The following is a 19095-nucleotide window of genomic DNA, read 5'->3' on the forward strand; positions in this document are numbered from 1 at the left end:
GAGACAAGACTGTAACTACCAATTGGATACCATGAAATTGGGGAGAACATTTAAAATAAACGTGGTTGGACATGATTTGGAAAGGCACACAACTGTCTATAAAAGGTCCCACAGTTGACCCCACAGTGCATGTCACAGCAAAAACCAAGCCATGAGGTCGAAGGAATTGTCCGTAGCGCTCCGAGACAGGATTGTGTCGAGGCACAGATCTGGGGAAGAGTACCAAAAAATATCTGCTGAATTGAAGGTCCCCAAGAGCACAGTGCTATTTCCATCATTCTTAAATGGAAGAAGTTTGGAACCACCGAGACTCTTCCTAGAGCTGGCCGACCGTTCAAAATTAGCAATCGGGAGAGAAGGGCCTTGGTCAGGGAGGTGACCAAGAACCTGATGGTCACTCTGACAGAGATCTATAGTTCTTCTGTGGAGATGGGAGATCCTTCCAGAAGGACAACCATCTGTGCAGCTCCCCACCAATCAGGCCTTTATGGTAGAATGGCCAGATGGAAGCCACTCCTCAGTAAAAGGCACATGACAGCCCGCTTGGAGCCAAAATGCACCTAAAGAGTCTCAGACCATGAGAAACAAGATTCTCTGGTCTGATGAAACCAAGATTGAACTATTTGGCCTGAATGCCAAGTGTCACATCTGGAGGAAACCTGGCACCCTCCCTACGCATGGTGGTGGCAGCATCATACTGTGGGGATGTTTTTCACCGGCAGGGACTTGGAGACTAGTCGAGGCAAAGATAAATGGAGCAAAGTACAGAGAGATCCTTGATGAAAACCTGCTCCAGAGCGCTCAGGACCTGACTGGGTCGAAGGTTCACCATCCAACAGGACAACGACCCTAAGCATACAGCCAAGGCGACGCAGGAGTGGCTTCGGGACAAGTCTCTGAATGTCCTTGAGTGGCCCAGCCAGAGCCTTAAACCCTATCTAACATCTCTGGAGAGACCTGAAAATAGCTGTGCAGCAACGCTCCCCATCCAACCTGACAGAGTTTGAGAGGATCTGCACAGAAGAATGTGAGAAACTCCCCAAATACAGGTGTGCCAAGCTTGTAACGTCATACCCAAGAAGACAAAGTACTGAGTAAAGGGTCTGAATACTTATGTAAATGTGATATCTCCGTTTTTTTAAAATATAAATTAGCAAACATTTCTAAAAACCAGTTTTTGCTTGGTCATTATGGGGTATTGTGTGTAGATTGATGAGGGAAAAAATCAATTTAATCAATTTAAGAATAAGGCTGTAACATAACAAAATGTGGAAAAAGTCAAAAGGTCTGAATACTTTCCGAAGGCACATACACAGTGAATATTGTAAACAACAGTATATAAACAGAATATGGGGTAACCAGCGTTCAATGACTCTGTACACATAGGGCATTAGTCCCAAGGTGCAGGGCTGAGTACTGGGCAGGTAGCTGGCTAGTGATGGCTGATTAACAGTCTGATGGCCTTGGCCCAGTTTTTCAAAAGTTATCTATCTGGATTAAGCCTATCGGATTTGGATTTTGCCTATTGGATAGGATTAAATGCATAGATATAGAATTAATTGAATGGGAGTCCCCATTCAAGTCAATGATTCATCCGTTCTTTTCATTCTATTTCTATGCATTTAATCCTATCCAATAGGCAAAATCCAAATCAATAATTTTTGTAAAACTGGGCCCTGGTGATAGCTGTTTCTCAGTCTATCGGTCCTGGCTCTGATGCACCTGTACTGTCTCTGTCTGCCAGATGGTAGCAGAGTGGACAGTCAGCGGCTTGGGTGGCTGAGGTCCTTAATGCTTTTCTTGGCCTTTCTTTGACACTAAGTGCTGTTAATGTCCTGGATGGCAGGCAACCAGGGCCAGATGAATGCAGGGGCTTACCGGAGCTGAAGCCCCTGGGCCCAGGCCCGTAGGGGTCCCAAGAGGAACCCCCCACCCAAAAAATGGTTTTTAAAAATATACTGTGTATACAGTATATATTATATATGTAGTATATATTTTGTATTTGTTTTACTGCAACTGCCAACCACAGGAGGACTCAGGAGCCCACTCTCATTGAGTGTAGACAGCCTGCTGCTGCCTGCTGCCTGCTGCCACTCTGCTTATCATCAGATGGGGAGAGGAGGTAGGGGCCCACCTGGGTAACTGGAAGGCCCTGCCTTGATTAGGTAACTGATTTAAAAAAATAAAAAAAAAATAAAAAAATGTAAACTGCATAATAAGCAAATGTGACTACTAGTCAATTATGTGAGTCAGGGCTGGGACCCAAGAGGCAACAAATATTAAAATAGATATTGCTTTTTTTTTTTACATTGTTTAAAAAATAATTAACAACCACAGTAGCCTTCTCTCACTGTTCAAAATACACCAGAGTATATAATTTGTCCACAGAGGATCAATAGTGTATAAAAAATTACTGTGGATTATGATTTCTTAATCCGGCACTGCAGGCAGCGTTTCCCCGGTGATGCATTGGGCTGACCGTGCCACCCTCATGAGAGCCATGCAGTTGAGGGCGATGCAGTTTCCATACCAGGTGGTGATGTAACCCAGCAAACTGCTCTTAATGGCGCATCTGTAGAAGTTTGTGAGGGTCTTAGGGGCCTTGCCACATTTTTTCAGCTGCCTGAGGTTGAAGAGACACTGTTGTGCCTTCTTCACCACTGTGTTGTTGTGGTGGAACCATTTCTGGTCCTCAGTGATGTGCACGCCAAGGAGCTTTTGACCCTCTCCACTGAAACCCTGTCAATGTGGATGGGGGTGTGCTCCCTCTTCTGTCTCTTGGCACTCCTTGTTTTTTTTACATTGAGGGAGAGCTTATTTTCCTGGCACTACTCTACCAGGGCACTAACCTCCTCCCGGTAGGCTGTCTCATTGTTCTTTGTAATCAGGCCTACCACTGTCGTGTTGTCAGCAAACTTGATGATAGAATTGGAGTCATACGTAGTCATGGGTGACCAGGGAGTACAGGACGGGGCCGAGCACACACCCCTGTGGGGCCCCCGTGTTGCGGATCAGCTTGGTGGAGATTTTGTTGCTTACCCTCATCACCTGGGGTCGGCCCCTTAGGAAGTCTAGGACCCAGTTGCACAGGGATGAGTTCAGACACAGGGCCCTGAGCTTAGTGACAAGCTTGGATGGCACTATGGTATTGAAAGCAGAGCTGCAGTCGTTGAACAGCATTCTCACATAGGTATCCCTCTTGTCCAGGTGGGATAGGGCAGTGTGCAGTGCAAAATGGTGATTGCGTCATCCGTGGATCTGTTGGGGCAGTACGCACATTTTTGTGGGTCTAGGGTGTCGGGCAAAGGGGGAGGTTTGAGGTTTTATTTATTTGCACCAAAGAAAATAAGTGAAAGACAAAACAGTACAGATTTTTTTTAAACTGGTAAAAACGGTGTGCAGGTGAAGTTGGAAGCCCAAAAGGGCTTATATGAAAACCACACCACAAATATAAGTATATAAAAAAAAAAGTACTTTGTTCAATCAGTTAAAAAAGCATATTAATTATAATTGTGCATGATATACTCAGTATGCAATCAGTTAAAAAAGCATATTAATTATAATTGTGCATGATATACTCAGTATGCAAGAAAAAACTACATGGAGGGGATTATTGGGTAGTTTGGTTTATCAGGCTCACCCCGTCTTCACTTTAAGTTATTGAGGGATGATGAGGTTTTGGCAATGTGAAGATAAGAATTTCAGAGTATGGTACCTCTGTATCTGATAGAGAATGGACTATGTGGGGAGGGTGAAGGTTATCACAGTGTCTTGTGTTATATAGATGGATTTCAGAATTAACCTGGAAGAATCAATTGAAGGGTTTAGGTATGAGTATTTGTAGATGACAGTGCATAATTGGCATACATTAATGTCGTAAATAGACAAGATATTGAGTTTCTTAAACCAAGGTGTAGATGTACCCAGGTAATTAGAGGAGGTGGCTAGTCTTGCACATTTATTTTGTATGGTGAGTAATTTGTGTAGGTAGGAGGCATATGTACTAGCCCAGACAATATCACAGTAAATGAGATATGGGTAAGTAGAGTTAGGAAGCAATCATAATGAACCAAACCACTAATCTTGATGATGATACCAACATATTTCATCACTTTACTGCAGTCAAACTGAATATGATCTTTCCAGGATAACTTTTCATCAATTAGAACTCAGAGGAATCTAGTGGATTTCACTTGTCCATTTCATTTCCACCAATTGAGATTCTGGCTCTTTATTTTTATTTTTTACAATATTTTGTATTTTTACTAGTGAATACAATAAAGTTGGATTTTTTTTACTTTTAAAAATAATTTGTTTATCTGGAATCATTTGGAAAATTTGGCCATACCTGAGTTGGCTTCAGAAATTAGTAAATCAAAATTCTTGTGTGATAAAATCAAATTGTTATCATCAGCAAAGAGAATGGGAAGTACGGTAGAAGACACAGCAGCAAGGTCATTGATATACTGTAGATTAGGAATAACAAAGTGACATGGTCCTTGACTAGCCTCTCAAAGCACTTCATGATTACAGAGGTGAGTGCTACGGGACCATAGTAATTTAGTTCAGTTACCTTAGCTTGTTTGGGTACAGGAACAATGGTGAACATCTTGAAGCACATAGGGACAACAGACTGGGATATTGAGAGGTGGAATATGTCCATACATTCCATCCAGCTGGTCTACGCATGCACTAAGAACGAAGCTCGAGATACCGTACCGGCCGGCAGCCTTGCAAGGGTTAAAACGCTTAAAAATTCAATCGGAGCCCACATCTCTAGGTTATCGTTTTGCTTGAATCTCAAATTGTCAGTTAGGCCGAATTAACTTTTTCTATAATAGCTTTGTTTTTTTACGAAACTATTTTGGAAATTAAATGAAATGTAAACGTTTTAGAGCTGAAAAATAAAATCCACTGTTCTTTCTAATTTCCAATGAAAACTTTTGGTGCAATTCTATTTTACACCCACAAGATGGTGTCTGATACTGGAGCAATGAATAGCCTATCAACGTATCCTGTGTATACTCTGAACCATAATACAGTATATTGAGAGGACTATGTAAGCTAATAAAGATGTAATGAGGATAATAAACTCTTAACAATTGATTTTCATATAATAGTCTTGACATAGCCTACATAAAATGCAATTCCCGATAAAGCCTAATCCCAGTCAAGGCTACAACAGGTAAAAGTTACATATTAATCAGAGATGATTGTTGGATGATGCGATGTAAACATCAATCAAAACAAACTGAGCATAACACCAGGACACGGTGTAGCACACTGCATACGTCAGACGATTTTCCAGCCTCCTGTACCATCGTATGCGAGAGATCTTTTGAATAGGGGGTAGCGTTTACATTCTATATCCATCATGGTCCTTTGGTCACCGACGGTCAGGGCCTGCCTGAAGAAAGTCTTTGTTGCTGCTACCACTCCTTTCACTAAGCTTTTATTGTTGGGTCAAAGGAAAGACGGCAAGCTGCGTGTGTAGAACTGACCAGGCCCTCTTATTGTGTTTCGTAGGCTACAGCAGATTCTAAAATAAAACGTCTTAAAACCTCACCTCTTTCAGCTCTCCGCTTCCAGCAATTGTTCCTGCCTGAGTCTTATCTAGCTTCCCTCCCAGTCCAAGGGGAATGTGCCCTCACTGCCCTGCTCTCTGAAGACTCACTCTATCATATGAGTGGACACACTATACATAAACTGGAGGCATGCTAGGTGGAACACGACAGGCACATGACCAGTCACAAACTGATGTCTCGTGCTCAGGATGGAACAAAAGGTAAATGGTGTGATAAAGATTGTTTCATTATATTATGAAGTCAGTTACTTACAAAGTGTATATCCTGCCCTCTTTCCGTCTCCATTCTTTACAGTCAGTGAGATGTCGCTGTTTAGGCCTACTCGACAGTGAGTTGATTTCTCGGGTATTCTTTCAACCTTTTTTTTATTGACACATTTAAAAATGAAAAAGTAAACATAAAAGTTACTTCAGGCCAGGGTACTCATCTTATCAATTCTTGATGAATGATTGACTTCATGTGTGTCAGTAAAACTGATTTATCATGCATTTCTGGGCATATTATTCACCTTCAATAATCTGGTGTCACGTTTATGATGAATTCCTCGTATCTAGTTAAGTCATCATGGTTTATGATGTGCAGAATGAATCGCACACACTTGCACAGAAAAATGGCATGACTCCCACTACAAGTCGAGCTTGATCAATTATTTCCCATGTTCTCAAGAAGAATGATGTGGAAGAATGGTGTTCTCCACAGACAGCAGAGTGAGTAGTGGGCCTCACCTATCAGTTGTCCAGGGGCCACTAGGGAACACATGCAGCCCAGTTTGGATCTGCGGTACTGCGCTGCTGCTTGAGTTGTGATGGGCAGAAAGGTGAGGCAGGATATTCTTATTTACAGTACCTGCCACAGAGAGCTGACAATATAATTTGTTGCATTGATGGAGGAAAACAGTCTGCTGCACATCCACACACCATGGGGTGCTGCTTGGGAACAGTGGACTCACGCCACGCACAGAGGATTATTTACATTTGATATAAAAAGCTGTATATCCTGTTTCCAAAGTTAAAAATAAATCAAAACAAATATTTATTCTAAGAATTCGAACTGATATTTCCCCTTTGAAATACCCCACCACATGCTGGTTTCCCCAGACCAGATCATCTCTACTTTTAGACACTAGGTTTACTATTTTTAATTGATCAAGGTCAAGTAGGCTGTTTTGCATTCTCTTCATGCAACGTTGTGACTTGTATTGGGCAATGAAGGGCTGTGCAAATTGTTGAATTGTGAAACAGTGAATTCATGAGTTGAAATGTAGTATAATGTTGATGTTGCACTAAATGAGTATGTTTGGCTGATTCATTTAAAATCTTTATTTTCCTGTGAGTGAAGTCTTGGAAAAGTTTTTCAAGTCATTCAAAACCTTAAGCGATAAAACTGTTTGATGTAGCAAAGATGGTGCCAATACCGCCATCAATACATATTAAATATAATGTAGGCTATTTACATGTCATATTAGTGAAATTAAAATGCTGAAAGTGTTTCTAGAACTGAAAACTGTCACAGCAGTTTGTCCTGAACAAGTGACGTTGCATACTTCCTTTGTTTTTCAGTATAAAGACACAAACGGCCATGCACTGCAAGCAGTGCTGAGTACGAGTACCGAAGCGGATGAGAAATTCTTTCAGACAGTTGCGCATTAATTAGTCTGGACTACGTTGTTCAGAGGATGTATGGTTGATTTTTCTCTGTGTTTTGTTTATTTAAAATTTGTAGCCTTTTGTTATCGTGTACAGAATATTTTAGGAATCAGGCACTTTGTGGCAACGCTTGTTCAAATTCAATCCAATCAGTTCCAAGGAAGGAGGGATACTGTCGCGCGGGTCGCACCTGCCCTCGGGGACTGCTCTCATCTGTCTCTTCAATTGGAACCAAAACTGCGCTGGGGAGCTGTCCTGCAAAACAAGCTATGGGATACAAGGACAACTGCTGAGTTTCTTAGATTTTGATCTAAGGATTTTTGGGATTAAAAACGAAAGGGAATTTGTCATATCACTTTTGGACTATTAGACCTAGCCTCGAATTTTCTCCGTTTTCATCCTCAGCCATCACTTTTGGCTCTTTCTTTGGGTTGATTTTATTGAAGTAGGCCTATCATCTGTGGTCGACAGAATGGCCCCGCTCGACTGCGCGAAACTGTCAATCCTCCTTCATTTGATCACATATATAACCGGTAAGAATTATTCCATATTTATCCAGAGATGGTTTATCCAAAAGTATTATTTGGTTATGCGAGTTGGACCTCCAGTATAATTTCGTTACTTAATGCCCCCATATTTGGTGATTTATTACCCTGTCAAATATGAATAATTGAAGATTGATTTTCACGTTTAGTCTGTCATTTTGCTGGTATGCAGCCTATTTTTATTCAAGAGTTTGAAGACATAAACTCATTTTGTTTTGGAATGGACACTTTACGACATAGGTTTATGAGGTGATCATTATCAAGGATAATCCTGTTTAAATCATGACCATATGCACAATCCAACTAAGTTAAAATGAAAATACCCCTCTTCTTTCTTGGAATTAAAATTCCATGTCGTTGAAATGCAGTTATTATGGTAATTCAAGTTAATTTAAAGGTTGAGGTTCTGCCAATTAAGGAATCCATACAGGTATGGACATTGCAGTTCATCTTGTCACCAGTAGATGTCACTTTCCATTGAAGTGAGGATTTAGCCTAATTGAGTACCGGCTACTGTGGTGTTTGTTTTACCTTAGTGAGTTTATAACCTATACCTATGAGTTTATTATCACCTATTACCTCATTAGTTGACTGTTCTCAGTTAATCTCAAATGAGTTCATTCAGATTGATCGTTTTTGTGTAAAATGTACTGGATATTGGTGAAATTATGTCGGATGTGTTACTGAAAACTCGGCCCCTGGAGGAGGGGAACTGAATTTGAAAACAGAACCAGTGTTTCAGTTATGATGAAAATATGTGTTCTAGCATTGTTATCATGTGGATCTCCTGAGTCAAAGGTTGTTCAACATCTTGAGAATAGAATGTGTGTTTCACAAAGCAAGCCACGTTGTTATAACTTGGCAGCCCCAGGATCTTGATGCCTCTCCACGTAAACAAAATGGAGCAGAAAAGGTGGATGTTTCTCTAGATTGTGTCTTTCCCGGTGTGCTACACAGATATGTCTTCCTCTCCATGTCCAAATAAACATGACATCCAAGCAGAGGAAATGCTGCCCCCATCTATCTCCTCCATCCCCTGCTACTTTTTTAGTGTCTAGCTTTGTCTACAATGTTTCCAAATAGATTTCCTTCACTGTCCACAAGCGGAGCGTGGGAAAGACACAAGGAGGAAGCGGATAGAGGGGCAGGAGGCACGCTGGTATTGTTCTGGCCAGTAGAAGTCACGGAAAAGTGACACGCTACCTGAGAAAATATTCCTTCCCGGACCTCCTTACGCTCACAGTCAACCACCAATGTATGTCAAGCCCCAATCTCAAGACAATGGGGAGGAGGAAAGGGAGACCATTTCTGCATGGTGATTGGCTGTATGGTAGGGCCATTAATAGTAAATGGGGTCTAAAGACAGGGATGGGGAGAGGTTTGGTCAGATGGACAGGTACATTACCACAGCAATTGGGGGGGGGGGGGGGGGGGGGGGGGGGGTGATTTGTCCACTACAAATAATCTGAAATAAACCCAACTAAATTGAAAAACAGGCATTAATTCCTTATTGTGCTGGTGATGCGACTTTGTTTAGTATTGAGAGTCATTGAGATTGTTGGTGGATTTGTAAGGCACTGCTAGAGATATGTGAAATAAGAGGCGTTGATTATAGATGCTTGAAATTGGTAAATCCTCTTTCCTATCACAAAAAGCAAACACTAACATTGATATATTGTATTTGTTACCCAGCTCTCTCCAGATCAAAGCGGATCCTTATTAGGCCTTACCTGTCAACCCCATTTAACCATTACATACCTGTCAACCCCATTTAACCATTACATACCTGTCAACCCCATTTAACCATTGCATACCTGTCAACCCCATTTAACCATTACATACCTGTCAACCCCATTTAACCATTACATACCTGTCAACCCCATTTAATCATTACATACCTGTCAACCCCATTTAACCATTACATACCTGTCAACCCCATTTAACCATTGCATACCTGTCAACCCCATTTAACCATTGCATACCTGTCAACCCCATTTAACCATTGCATACCTGTCAACCCCATTTAACCATTAGATTCCTGTCAAACCCATTTAACTGTTACATTCCTGTCAAACCCATTTAACTGTTACATTCCTTATGACTCATTCAATGATAGAGAGGTCAAGTAAAAATTATTAGCACATATTTTACTCTGAGTGGTATGTGTGACTGCTTTTGATTTAGCGCAAGGTATGAGTCCAGCGCTTCTCTCCTCCTCGGCCCGCTGGCACTATCTGAAGCCTGATGGCTCTGACAGACAGAGAGTTCCTTCCTGCAGCAGCTCTTTGCTCGGGACCATGAAAACAGAGCTTTATTTGATGTAACTGTCTTGTGTTCAGATAATACAAGTTCTCCCTCCACCAGTACAGTGATAGGGTGTGTGCACTACGCAGTAAAGTTGGACTATGCATTACAACCATATTTAACCCCACTTTGTCTATTACCGTGGCTATTTCTCGTGGGATAATATAATCTCTCTTGGGATTGTTGCCTATCATCACATTGATGGGAACAGAACGTTCAGATGGGAACTATCTCAAGCACCTTCAGAAATGATGCTTGACACTGCCCATCTGCTGGAAGGTCAGACCCAGAGCAGGGTTGTGGTTGGGAAACTAGAACAGATTCAGATGAGTCAGGGAGTTTATGGCATGCTTTTGACACCCACGCCACATTTAATGGAGACCTAGAGGACAATAGGGTTCCGCTGACCATAAGTCATTGACTGAATCACACAAAATTAGATGAGGGAAGGGGAAGTGGTGAGAGAACTCTTCAAACCAAAACGGGATCTAAGTTTCTTCGTTTTCAGCCACAAAACCACAAATCCTAAACAAAATCAAAGTCTTTGCCTATCCATTTCAGCCGCTTAGTTATTAAAGGGAATAACTGAGAGGATCAAATGTAACATTATCCAAACGTGCACTTCACTGGCCTCACATCTCCCTTAACTTTGTTTCCAATTCAAACAACCTGTTCCAAAAGTCAGCCCATAGTGTCAAATGGAAACTCCATGGTCCAGTGTGCCTTTTGAAGCTGTTTCTCTGGGTTAAGGAGTGTGATGTTCCAGTTAAGTTGATTTAAAATATATTTTTTCTCCCCTCTGTGGGCACTTGAGATGGCCAATGGGAGTGATAGGGAGAGGTCATCTAAGTTCAAAGGGAGCTCATCCCTCACCAACGGTATGTCCGTGTCATGCAGACTACATCCCTACACACACACATACTCACACCAAGCATCTCTGTTTCTCCCTGATGAGCTAGACTGCTGCCAACATATCCACCAATGTGGTGTTATTCCAAGGTGAAATATTAACTCAGCTGTTGGTGTTGGCAGGTTTCCATAGCTCTCGTACCTCTCTTGTGCGTGATGGATTCTTGGATTGGGAGACTTCTAACTGCACAGCAGAAGCACTTCAGTTGAATCTGGACATTTTACATTCAGGGATCAGTTGTTATCGCTGTTATTAACAGTGATGATAGCAGCATCCCCCTCTATAAGACATATATCTTTCTTGCTGAGCCAGCAATATATTTTATATTAACCCCTTCATGTGATTTAAATTTCAAGGACCTTCTGTCCACCAGCCAGTTGTAATCTCACATGTCATGGAACAAGAATCCTCCTGTCTTACACATTGGAAGAGCTCGTAGGAATCTCGTTATAAAGGATATTCCTATAGTTAGCCACATTTTATTCTGTATTACCAGGAAAAGCTGACTGGCCACCCATTGTCCTTTATTCTGCCTTTTTAAAGGAGATGCAGGGACATTCTGTCTCCAAGGGGTAATCTACGGGCTAATAAAAAAGTAACTCTCTTTTACTGTTGTCTTAACCAAATTGTTGACAAAGTGCAGTGATTTCTGAAGGACCCATATTGTTGACAAAGTGCAGTGATTTCTGAAGGACCCATATTGTTGACAAAGTGTAGTGATTTCTGAAGGACACATATTGTTGACAAAGTGCAGTGATTTCTGAAGGACCCATATTGTTGACAAAGTGCAGTGATTTCGGAAGGACCCAGTGTGAGAGTGTATTCTCAACACGTGAGGAGAAACTCTAACTGCACAGGAAGAGTAGTAGTAGTAGCAACTTATTTTGTCAGGGGGTCCCAACTCTTGTCAATGTTTTCAGCTCTCTGTTGTCAATCTGCCACCAGAGCATAGAACATCTTGTGAGTTTGTCTTTCTGTGTGCTTGTTCTGACATAATCAACCCAAAGACAACTCACAAAATACCACTGTCTCAGAACAACATCGCAGTGGGATGGCTGTATCGTCACGCCATGAGGCAATGAATATAACAGTGCAGGACAAGTTAACCCCAATGTAACCTCACAATCAATTATAGCCCACCAACTGTGAGCCACTAAAGCCTTAAAATTAATAATGGAATATTTTAAGTTCCTTGTTTGGGAAATTCACAGTAGTGTTAAAGCCAGTTGCTTAAACGAAATATATTGTGAAAAATGTGTGCAAATGTTATAATGTGCCATTGAGGTATAAAATGGTGGCCCAGTGCGGTACAGGAAGCCAGTGATCATGTCGGTGGAAACTGATTGACTATAGCTGGCTGCTGTTATGCTACTCTGCTGTATCCATGGACACACTGCAGCGAATATGACTCACAAGCCTCTGACCTTTCTCTTTTATAAAGGAGTGTCCCCCCACCATCCTCTCTCTGCCCTTTGTTCCCCATGTTGGACTTACAAAGAGATGGAGTGGCAAGGTTAAACGAGGGAGTCATTATTCCTCATTGTTGTTTTTGCCTTGAAAACCCCAAAATATATCCTCTCACCCTCACCCTCACTCCAGAGACTGCCTTACTGGTATATGGTAGGACGGGAAGCACACAGAGACATGAGGGAATTCCATACATTATTCCCAGCACTTTAAAGAGGAAGAGAGAGAGAACGAGAGAAAGTGAGAGTCTGAATGTGGCAGTAGCCAGGCAGTCCAGGCTAGTTGCCAACAGCTCGTGTGTAAAACTGCGTAATAAAACCCCATTATTATGGTATGAGATGACTGTGTTTGGGAGGAAATCCCCAGTCCAAACCCTTAAGCGGCATCATATTGGGTTCAGCAGCAGTTTCTTACCTAAAGGATTTAACATCAAATCAAATTGTATTTGTCACATGCTTGGTAAATAACAGGTTTAGACTAACAGTGAAATGCTTACTGACGGGTCCTTTCCAACAATGCAGAGAGAAAAATATAAATAATAGCTAACAATAACAACAGGAATAAATAAAAAAGTAATAACAACAGGAATAAATAGAAATGTAATAACACCAGGAATAAATAGAAATGTAATGACACCAGGTATAAATAGAAATGTAATAACACCAGGAATAAATAGAAATGTAATAACACCAGGCATAAATAGAAATGTAATAACACCAGGAATAAATAGAAATGTAATAACACCAGGAATAAATAGAAATGTAATAACACCAGGAATAAATACACAATGAGAAATTATAACTTGGCTATATACCCAGGGTACCAGTACCGAGTCGATTAGCACGGGTAGGGTACAAGGTAATTGAGGAAGATATGTAAATATTGGTAGAGATGAAGTGGCTAGGGAACGGGATAGATAATAAATAGTAACAGCAGCGTAAGAGAAGAGTCAAAAGAGATTAGTGCAAAAAGGGTCAATGCAAATATTCCAGGTAGCTGTTGGTTAACTATTTAACTAACTATTTAGCAGTCTTATGGCTTGGGGGTAGAAGCTGTTCAGCATCCTGTTGGTTCCAGACTTGGTGCATCGCTACCGCTTGCAGTGCCGTAGCAGATAACAGTCTATGACTTGGGTGACTGGTATAGAGGTCCTGGATCGCAGGGAGCTCGGCCCCAGTGATTTACTGGGCCGTACGCATTATCCACTGTAGCGCCTTGTGGTCGGATGCCAGTTGCCATACCAAGCGGTGACGCAGCCAATCAAGATGCTCTCAATGGTGCAGCTATAGAACCTTTTGAGGATCTGAGAGCCCATGTCTAATCCTTTTAACCTCCTGATGTGGAAGAGGCGTTGTTGGGCCCTCTTCATGACTGTGTTGATGTGTTTGGACCATTGATAGATCTTTAGTGATGTGGACACCGAAGAACTTGAAGCTCTCAACCCGCTCCACTACAGCTCCTTCGATGTGAATGGGGGCGTGCTAGCCCCTCCGTTTCCTGTAGTCCACAATCAGCTCCTTTGTCTTGCTGACGTTGAGGGAGAGGTTGTTGTCCTGGCACCACACTGCCAGGTCTCTGACCTCCTCCCTGTAGGCTGTCTCATAGTTGACGGTGATCAGGCCTACCATCGTCATGCCATCTGCAAACTTAATGATGATGTTGGAGTTGTGCTGAGTCGATTCCCCCACGCAGTCGTGGGGGAACAGGGAGTACAGGAGGGGACTAAGCACGCACCCCTTAGGGGCCTCTGTGTTGATGGTCAGTGTGGCGGATGTGTTGTTGCCAACCCTCACCACCATGGGTCAGCCCATCAGGAAGTCTAGGATTCAATTGCAGAGGGAGGTGTTTAATCCCAGGGTCAGTGGTGTAATGTACTTAACAAAAAATGCTTTAAAGTACGACTTAAGTATTTTGGGGGGTATCTGTATTTTACTATGTATATTTTTTTGACAACTTTTACTTTTACTTCACAACATTCCTGAAGAAAATGATGTACCTTTTACTCCATACATTTTTCCTGACAACCAAAAGTACTCGTTACATTTTGAATGCTTAGCAGTACAGGAAAATGGTCCAATTTACGCACTTATCAAGAGAACATCCCTGGTCATCCCTACTACCTCTGATCTGGTGGACTCACTAAATGCTTCATTTGTAAATAATGTCTGAGTGTGCCCCTGGCTATCCATAAATAAAAATAACACAAACATTGTGCCTTCTGGCTTTCTTAATATAAAGAATTTGAAATGATTTATACTTTTACTTTTACTTTTGATACTTAAGTATATTTAAAAACAAGTACTTTTAGATTTTTACCCAAGTAGTATTTTACTAGGTGACTTACATATTTACTTGAGTCATTTTCTATTAATGCATCTTTACTTTTACTCAAGTATGACAATTGAGTACTTTTTCCACCACTGCCCAGGGTTCTTATCTTAATCATGAGATTGAAAGGCACGATGGTGTTGAACGCTGAGTTGTAGTCAATTAACAGCTCAGTGTCTGGTGTCTGGCAGTGTCTGGCAGAAAACAGCTGAAACTATTTTGGGTGTTTTAAAGAGCACACTGATTTCCATGGGGACTAGACACAAAGATAGTATTTCGATTAGTTTAAAAACTGTCAATTTGTCATTGTTTGGAGGCCTCGTTTGTTCTCTGACTAAATTTATGCTTTCCATCTAGCTTGACCCCAAACACGTCCAAATAGAGCTTGGAATCCCAACCTTTTATAAGCAAAAGCAAAAGTCCTTCCTGAAAGTGTAACGACCACACGTGTTTTCAAAACACAATGTCCTGTTCTTTGTTGTTTCCCCAGCTCTGCACAGAGGGAGGCTAGGGAATTATGAATGGAGGTCCCAGAGTAACACTACCAATGTCAACTGCTGTTTGAAAACTGTCACAAGAGCCCAACGCCAACCAGCAGTGAGCTAAATATGGCAACCCAGAGAGGCATTAGATAGTGTTTGCTCTCTCTCTGTTTTTTGTTGGTTCCATGCCTGTCCTCTTCTTTTATGGTTCCTAATGAGAACCAGGTCTTGGACCCTCTGAACTGAACCATCACAACAAGCACAATTTCTGGAATTTTTCAGGCGTTCCACTGGAGGAATGCGGCACAGAGCTGTTCGGTGGGGGCGGGGGGACACAAGGCGGGCGGCTTGATGAGGGGTCTTTTTAAGTGGGAACCATCCATCTGTAGTTTGTTGCAGAGCAGAGCAGAGGGAACTGCCTGGTTTTAGGAGAAGAGTTTCCCTCCAGTGAGTGGTGAGGTCAGGTTGTAGTATGTAATGTGTGTGTGTGTGTGTGTGTGTGTGTGTGTGTGTGTGTGTGTGTGTGTGTGTGTGTGTGTGTGTGTGTGTGTGTGTGTGTGTGTGTGTGTGTGTGTGTGTGTGTGTGTGTGTGTGTGTGTGAGAGAGAGAGAGAGACACTTTGTGCAGACAGTATGTAAAAGCAAGTGGATCAAAGTGTGGAACAAATGTGGTGGAGTTTTTGAATGAGACTCAAGTTAGTATACCGGAGGCCATTTGTAGACAGCAAATAAAATAGTGATCGGGGAAATAAATCCATACAGTACATATCGCAATATTATTTTTGGACGATATTATATAGATAGTCGACTCCAATTGTTGCTACTGTAGGTAGTGTTAGCTAGCACTAGTCGGCTGTACCTGCGCCAGAAATCCGGTATTTTTCATCCTGTAGCTTGTTCTCCATTTCCCTTTTAAATAGTGCGCCAACATGTTTTCAGCTTTGTTTCCCCTGACTGATCAAAACAAATCTTCTCGTGATCTCTCTTGTCTCTCTCCAGCAGACATATATAGTGAGAAAAGTGTTTGCAACATCAAATCGCAATAAGATCGCAGTATAGGATCGCAATACATAGCGGCACCTAAGGATCATGATAATATCGTATCGTGAAGTCCCTGGCAATTCCCAGCCCTAGTAAATAAGACTTTTTAGGAATATATATATTATTTAAAGCATTAATGGACAACATATGAGCTTTAGGAAACATTAGCTTTATGCAGGACCGTTTCCTAGAAATCTCGGTCACATTCTTCAGGCCTTTGTTTATGTACCCATTGATCCATCCATGTGTAAATACACACATGGGCAATAAGAAAAAAGTCATAACGACAGAGTCATAACGTGTTTGTCTGAAGATTGTGATCTCTGATTTAGGTTTAGCATAAGTAGAAGTATTAAAGAGAGCAATGTAGTATACTTAGACCCTATACTGTAGTACTCTGTCATACTGAGAGGAATGTTTTGATCATTTTAAAAACCTTTGACCACATCCCTTCCCCTCCAAATAACCTTGGACTCATACGAAACAATGATGTTATAACATTTTGGGGGGGAAGTTGATATTGAGTGCCAACATTGGCATGGGCAGTTCATTCTTGGACAACAGCTGTTCAGACCCTCACAGTGAAACAAATCCGAACTCTGTGTACTTTTGATTGTGTGTGTGTTGTGTTCACGTGCATTTGTGTGTGTGTGTGTGTGTGTTTCTGGAGTCCACACAGGGAATTAGCCTGGTTGTGTAATTCCATTGACCGTCTGGATACTGTATGACTCAAGTAAAAGCTTCGCTGTAGATATCCGCTCTTAAAGAGAAAATGTAATGAACATGTTTGCCTGGCGACCGGACTAAACCACAGGTTGTCAGTACACAAGCTGCTTGGGGAGTAGAGAGTCAAAAGAAGGAAATCACTTATGAGACCGTCACACCTCACGGACAGCAGAGAGAATGACAGTGCTTCCTATGCTGAGCACCGCGAGCAGCACCTATCAACAGCTTCAGCCAGGCCCAAACCCAACTGGGATTTTTAATCCCCCGTTTCAACCTCCCCTTTTGTCGCTCTTCCCTACAAATGTAATAATAGCATACAGAGCATCAACAAGATCAGAGGTCAATAAAAAAGTACATCTGCCCAAATAAGTGTTATGAGAAAGAGAGGAAGAGAGAGAGAGTCCCCACCAAGCTAGATTGACTGATTGATCTGGAGGAAGTGCTTGTTGACATGTTGCAGAGCTCATCTGGGTCTGTCCGGTTCTCCACAGTTGTGACTGACCCGTCTGGCTGGCTGAGGTGCACAGCTGCTCCCCCCCCCCCCCCCCCCCCCCCCCCCCCCCCTCTAACACACTCACATAGCTCATCACTACCAGACCAGACCAGTATCCATCCAGAGCCCTACCCTACACGGACTGCACCGGAAACAACCCCCACCCCTCCCATCCCCAACCCTGACCCCTTCACAGCAGAGCACCACTTGCATAAGATCCAGCAGCAGAGTAGACCAGAACATGGGCTGCACTGACTCAGGGGAAAAACTCCCAAGGAATTTGTCACACCACTAGTAAGTCAGACTGTAGGATTCTTGGCTGTAAATAGAGGCATGGTGTAATTTGCTTGGCTGTAAATAGAGGCATGGTGTAATTAGGTTGACTGTAAATAGAGGCATTGTGTAATTAGGTTGACTGTAAATAGAGGCATGGTGTAATTAGGTTGACTGTAAATAGAGGCATGGTGTAATTAGGTTGACTGTAAATAGAGGCATTGTGTAATTAGGTTGACTGTAAATAGAGGAATGGTGTAATTAGGTTGACTGTAAATATAGGAATGGTGTAATTTGGTTGACTGTATAGAGGCCTGGTGTAATTTGGTTGACCGTAAATAGAGGCATGGTGTAATTTGTTGTTTACTGTAAGACTACTATGAAGCGACACTTTGAAATGCGCAGTGTGTATTAATGTATCCACTGAGTGTGTTAGCCAATGTCTGAATGTGTGTGTGTGTGTGTGTGTTTTACAGGTCAGGTCAGCCTGCCGGCCCCTCTTCTGCTTCCCTCTGGGGACACACACCTTCGCCACACTGGGAAGTCACTCACCCTCACCTGCAGGTATGACACACATACACCCACACACGCATACACATTCACACACACATAAACAAACACACACACACATACCCACAAACAAACAAACAAACACACACAAACACACACACACATACTGAACCAACAAGTTCCCCAACAGAAAATATGTTTTAACTTACAGATGTAGGATCTTAATTTGAACCAGTTTGCTACAGCAGTAAAATAATCCCGCAGCAACAGGAAATGTGAATTATTATGTGGATTATAATTAATGAAAATTTTTGTAGGGGTTGATACATTTTTCTTAAGGGAAAATCAAGTCTGAAATTTCAATGTGGAAATTACAAATACATTACACATTTAAAAGTACTGCATTGCAGGAAAGTTCAAATGCAACAGGGTGATCAAATTAATATTCTACATCTGTACTCTATAGGGCCCCATCACAAGAGTCAGGAGTTGTTCCTGCCCACACAACCAGACAAGGAAATACTTGTTTTCTACAACTCTGGGGTTTTCTTGGTTAGGTCATATGGACAGAACAAAAAAGTGTAAATGCCTTTTAAAATAGGCCATTCATTTTGATGATAGAGGTACGGGAAATAATCTGAACTCCCTGGCAAGCCTTACATCAACAATCCAAACGGTTCATGCCAACACCCCTCCCCTGTCATTTATTAGCTCCTGGTCCTGCTCCAGTGGTTGGCTGTTCTCTGGACTGCCAAGAAAGCCTGTCTGGCACCATTAGACAGGCTA

The 19095-nt window shown here is 42.0% G+C and overlaps 1 protein-coding gene across 1 annotated transcript in view; it reads left to right on the plus strand.

Annotated features, from left to right (window-relative positions):
• The first annotated feature begins 7189 nt into the window (after window positions 1-7189).
• Window positions 7190-19095, plus strand: part of LOC129858044 (vascular endothelial growth factor receptor kdr-like) — a 72929-nt gene continuing 61023 nt past the window's right edge. The window contains exons 1-2 of the mRNA XM_055926943.1: window positions 7190-7764; window positions 18276-18363. Of these exons, the coding sequence (XP_055782918.1) occupies window positions 7704-7764; window positions 18276-18363 (149 nt within the window). The 5' untranslated portion in view covers window positions 7190-7703. The remainder of the gene's footprint in view (window positions 7765-18275; window positions 18364-19095) is intronic.

This window comes from Salvelinus fontinalis, chromosome 6, assembly GCF_029448725.1.
Source record: "Salvelinus fontinalis isolate EN_2023a chromosome 6, ASM2944872v1, whole genome shotgun sequence".
Classification (NCBI taxonomy): domain Eukaryota; kingdom Metazoa; phylum Chordata; class Actinopteri; order Salmoniformes; family Salmonidae; genus Salvelinus; species Salvelinus fontinalis.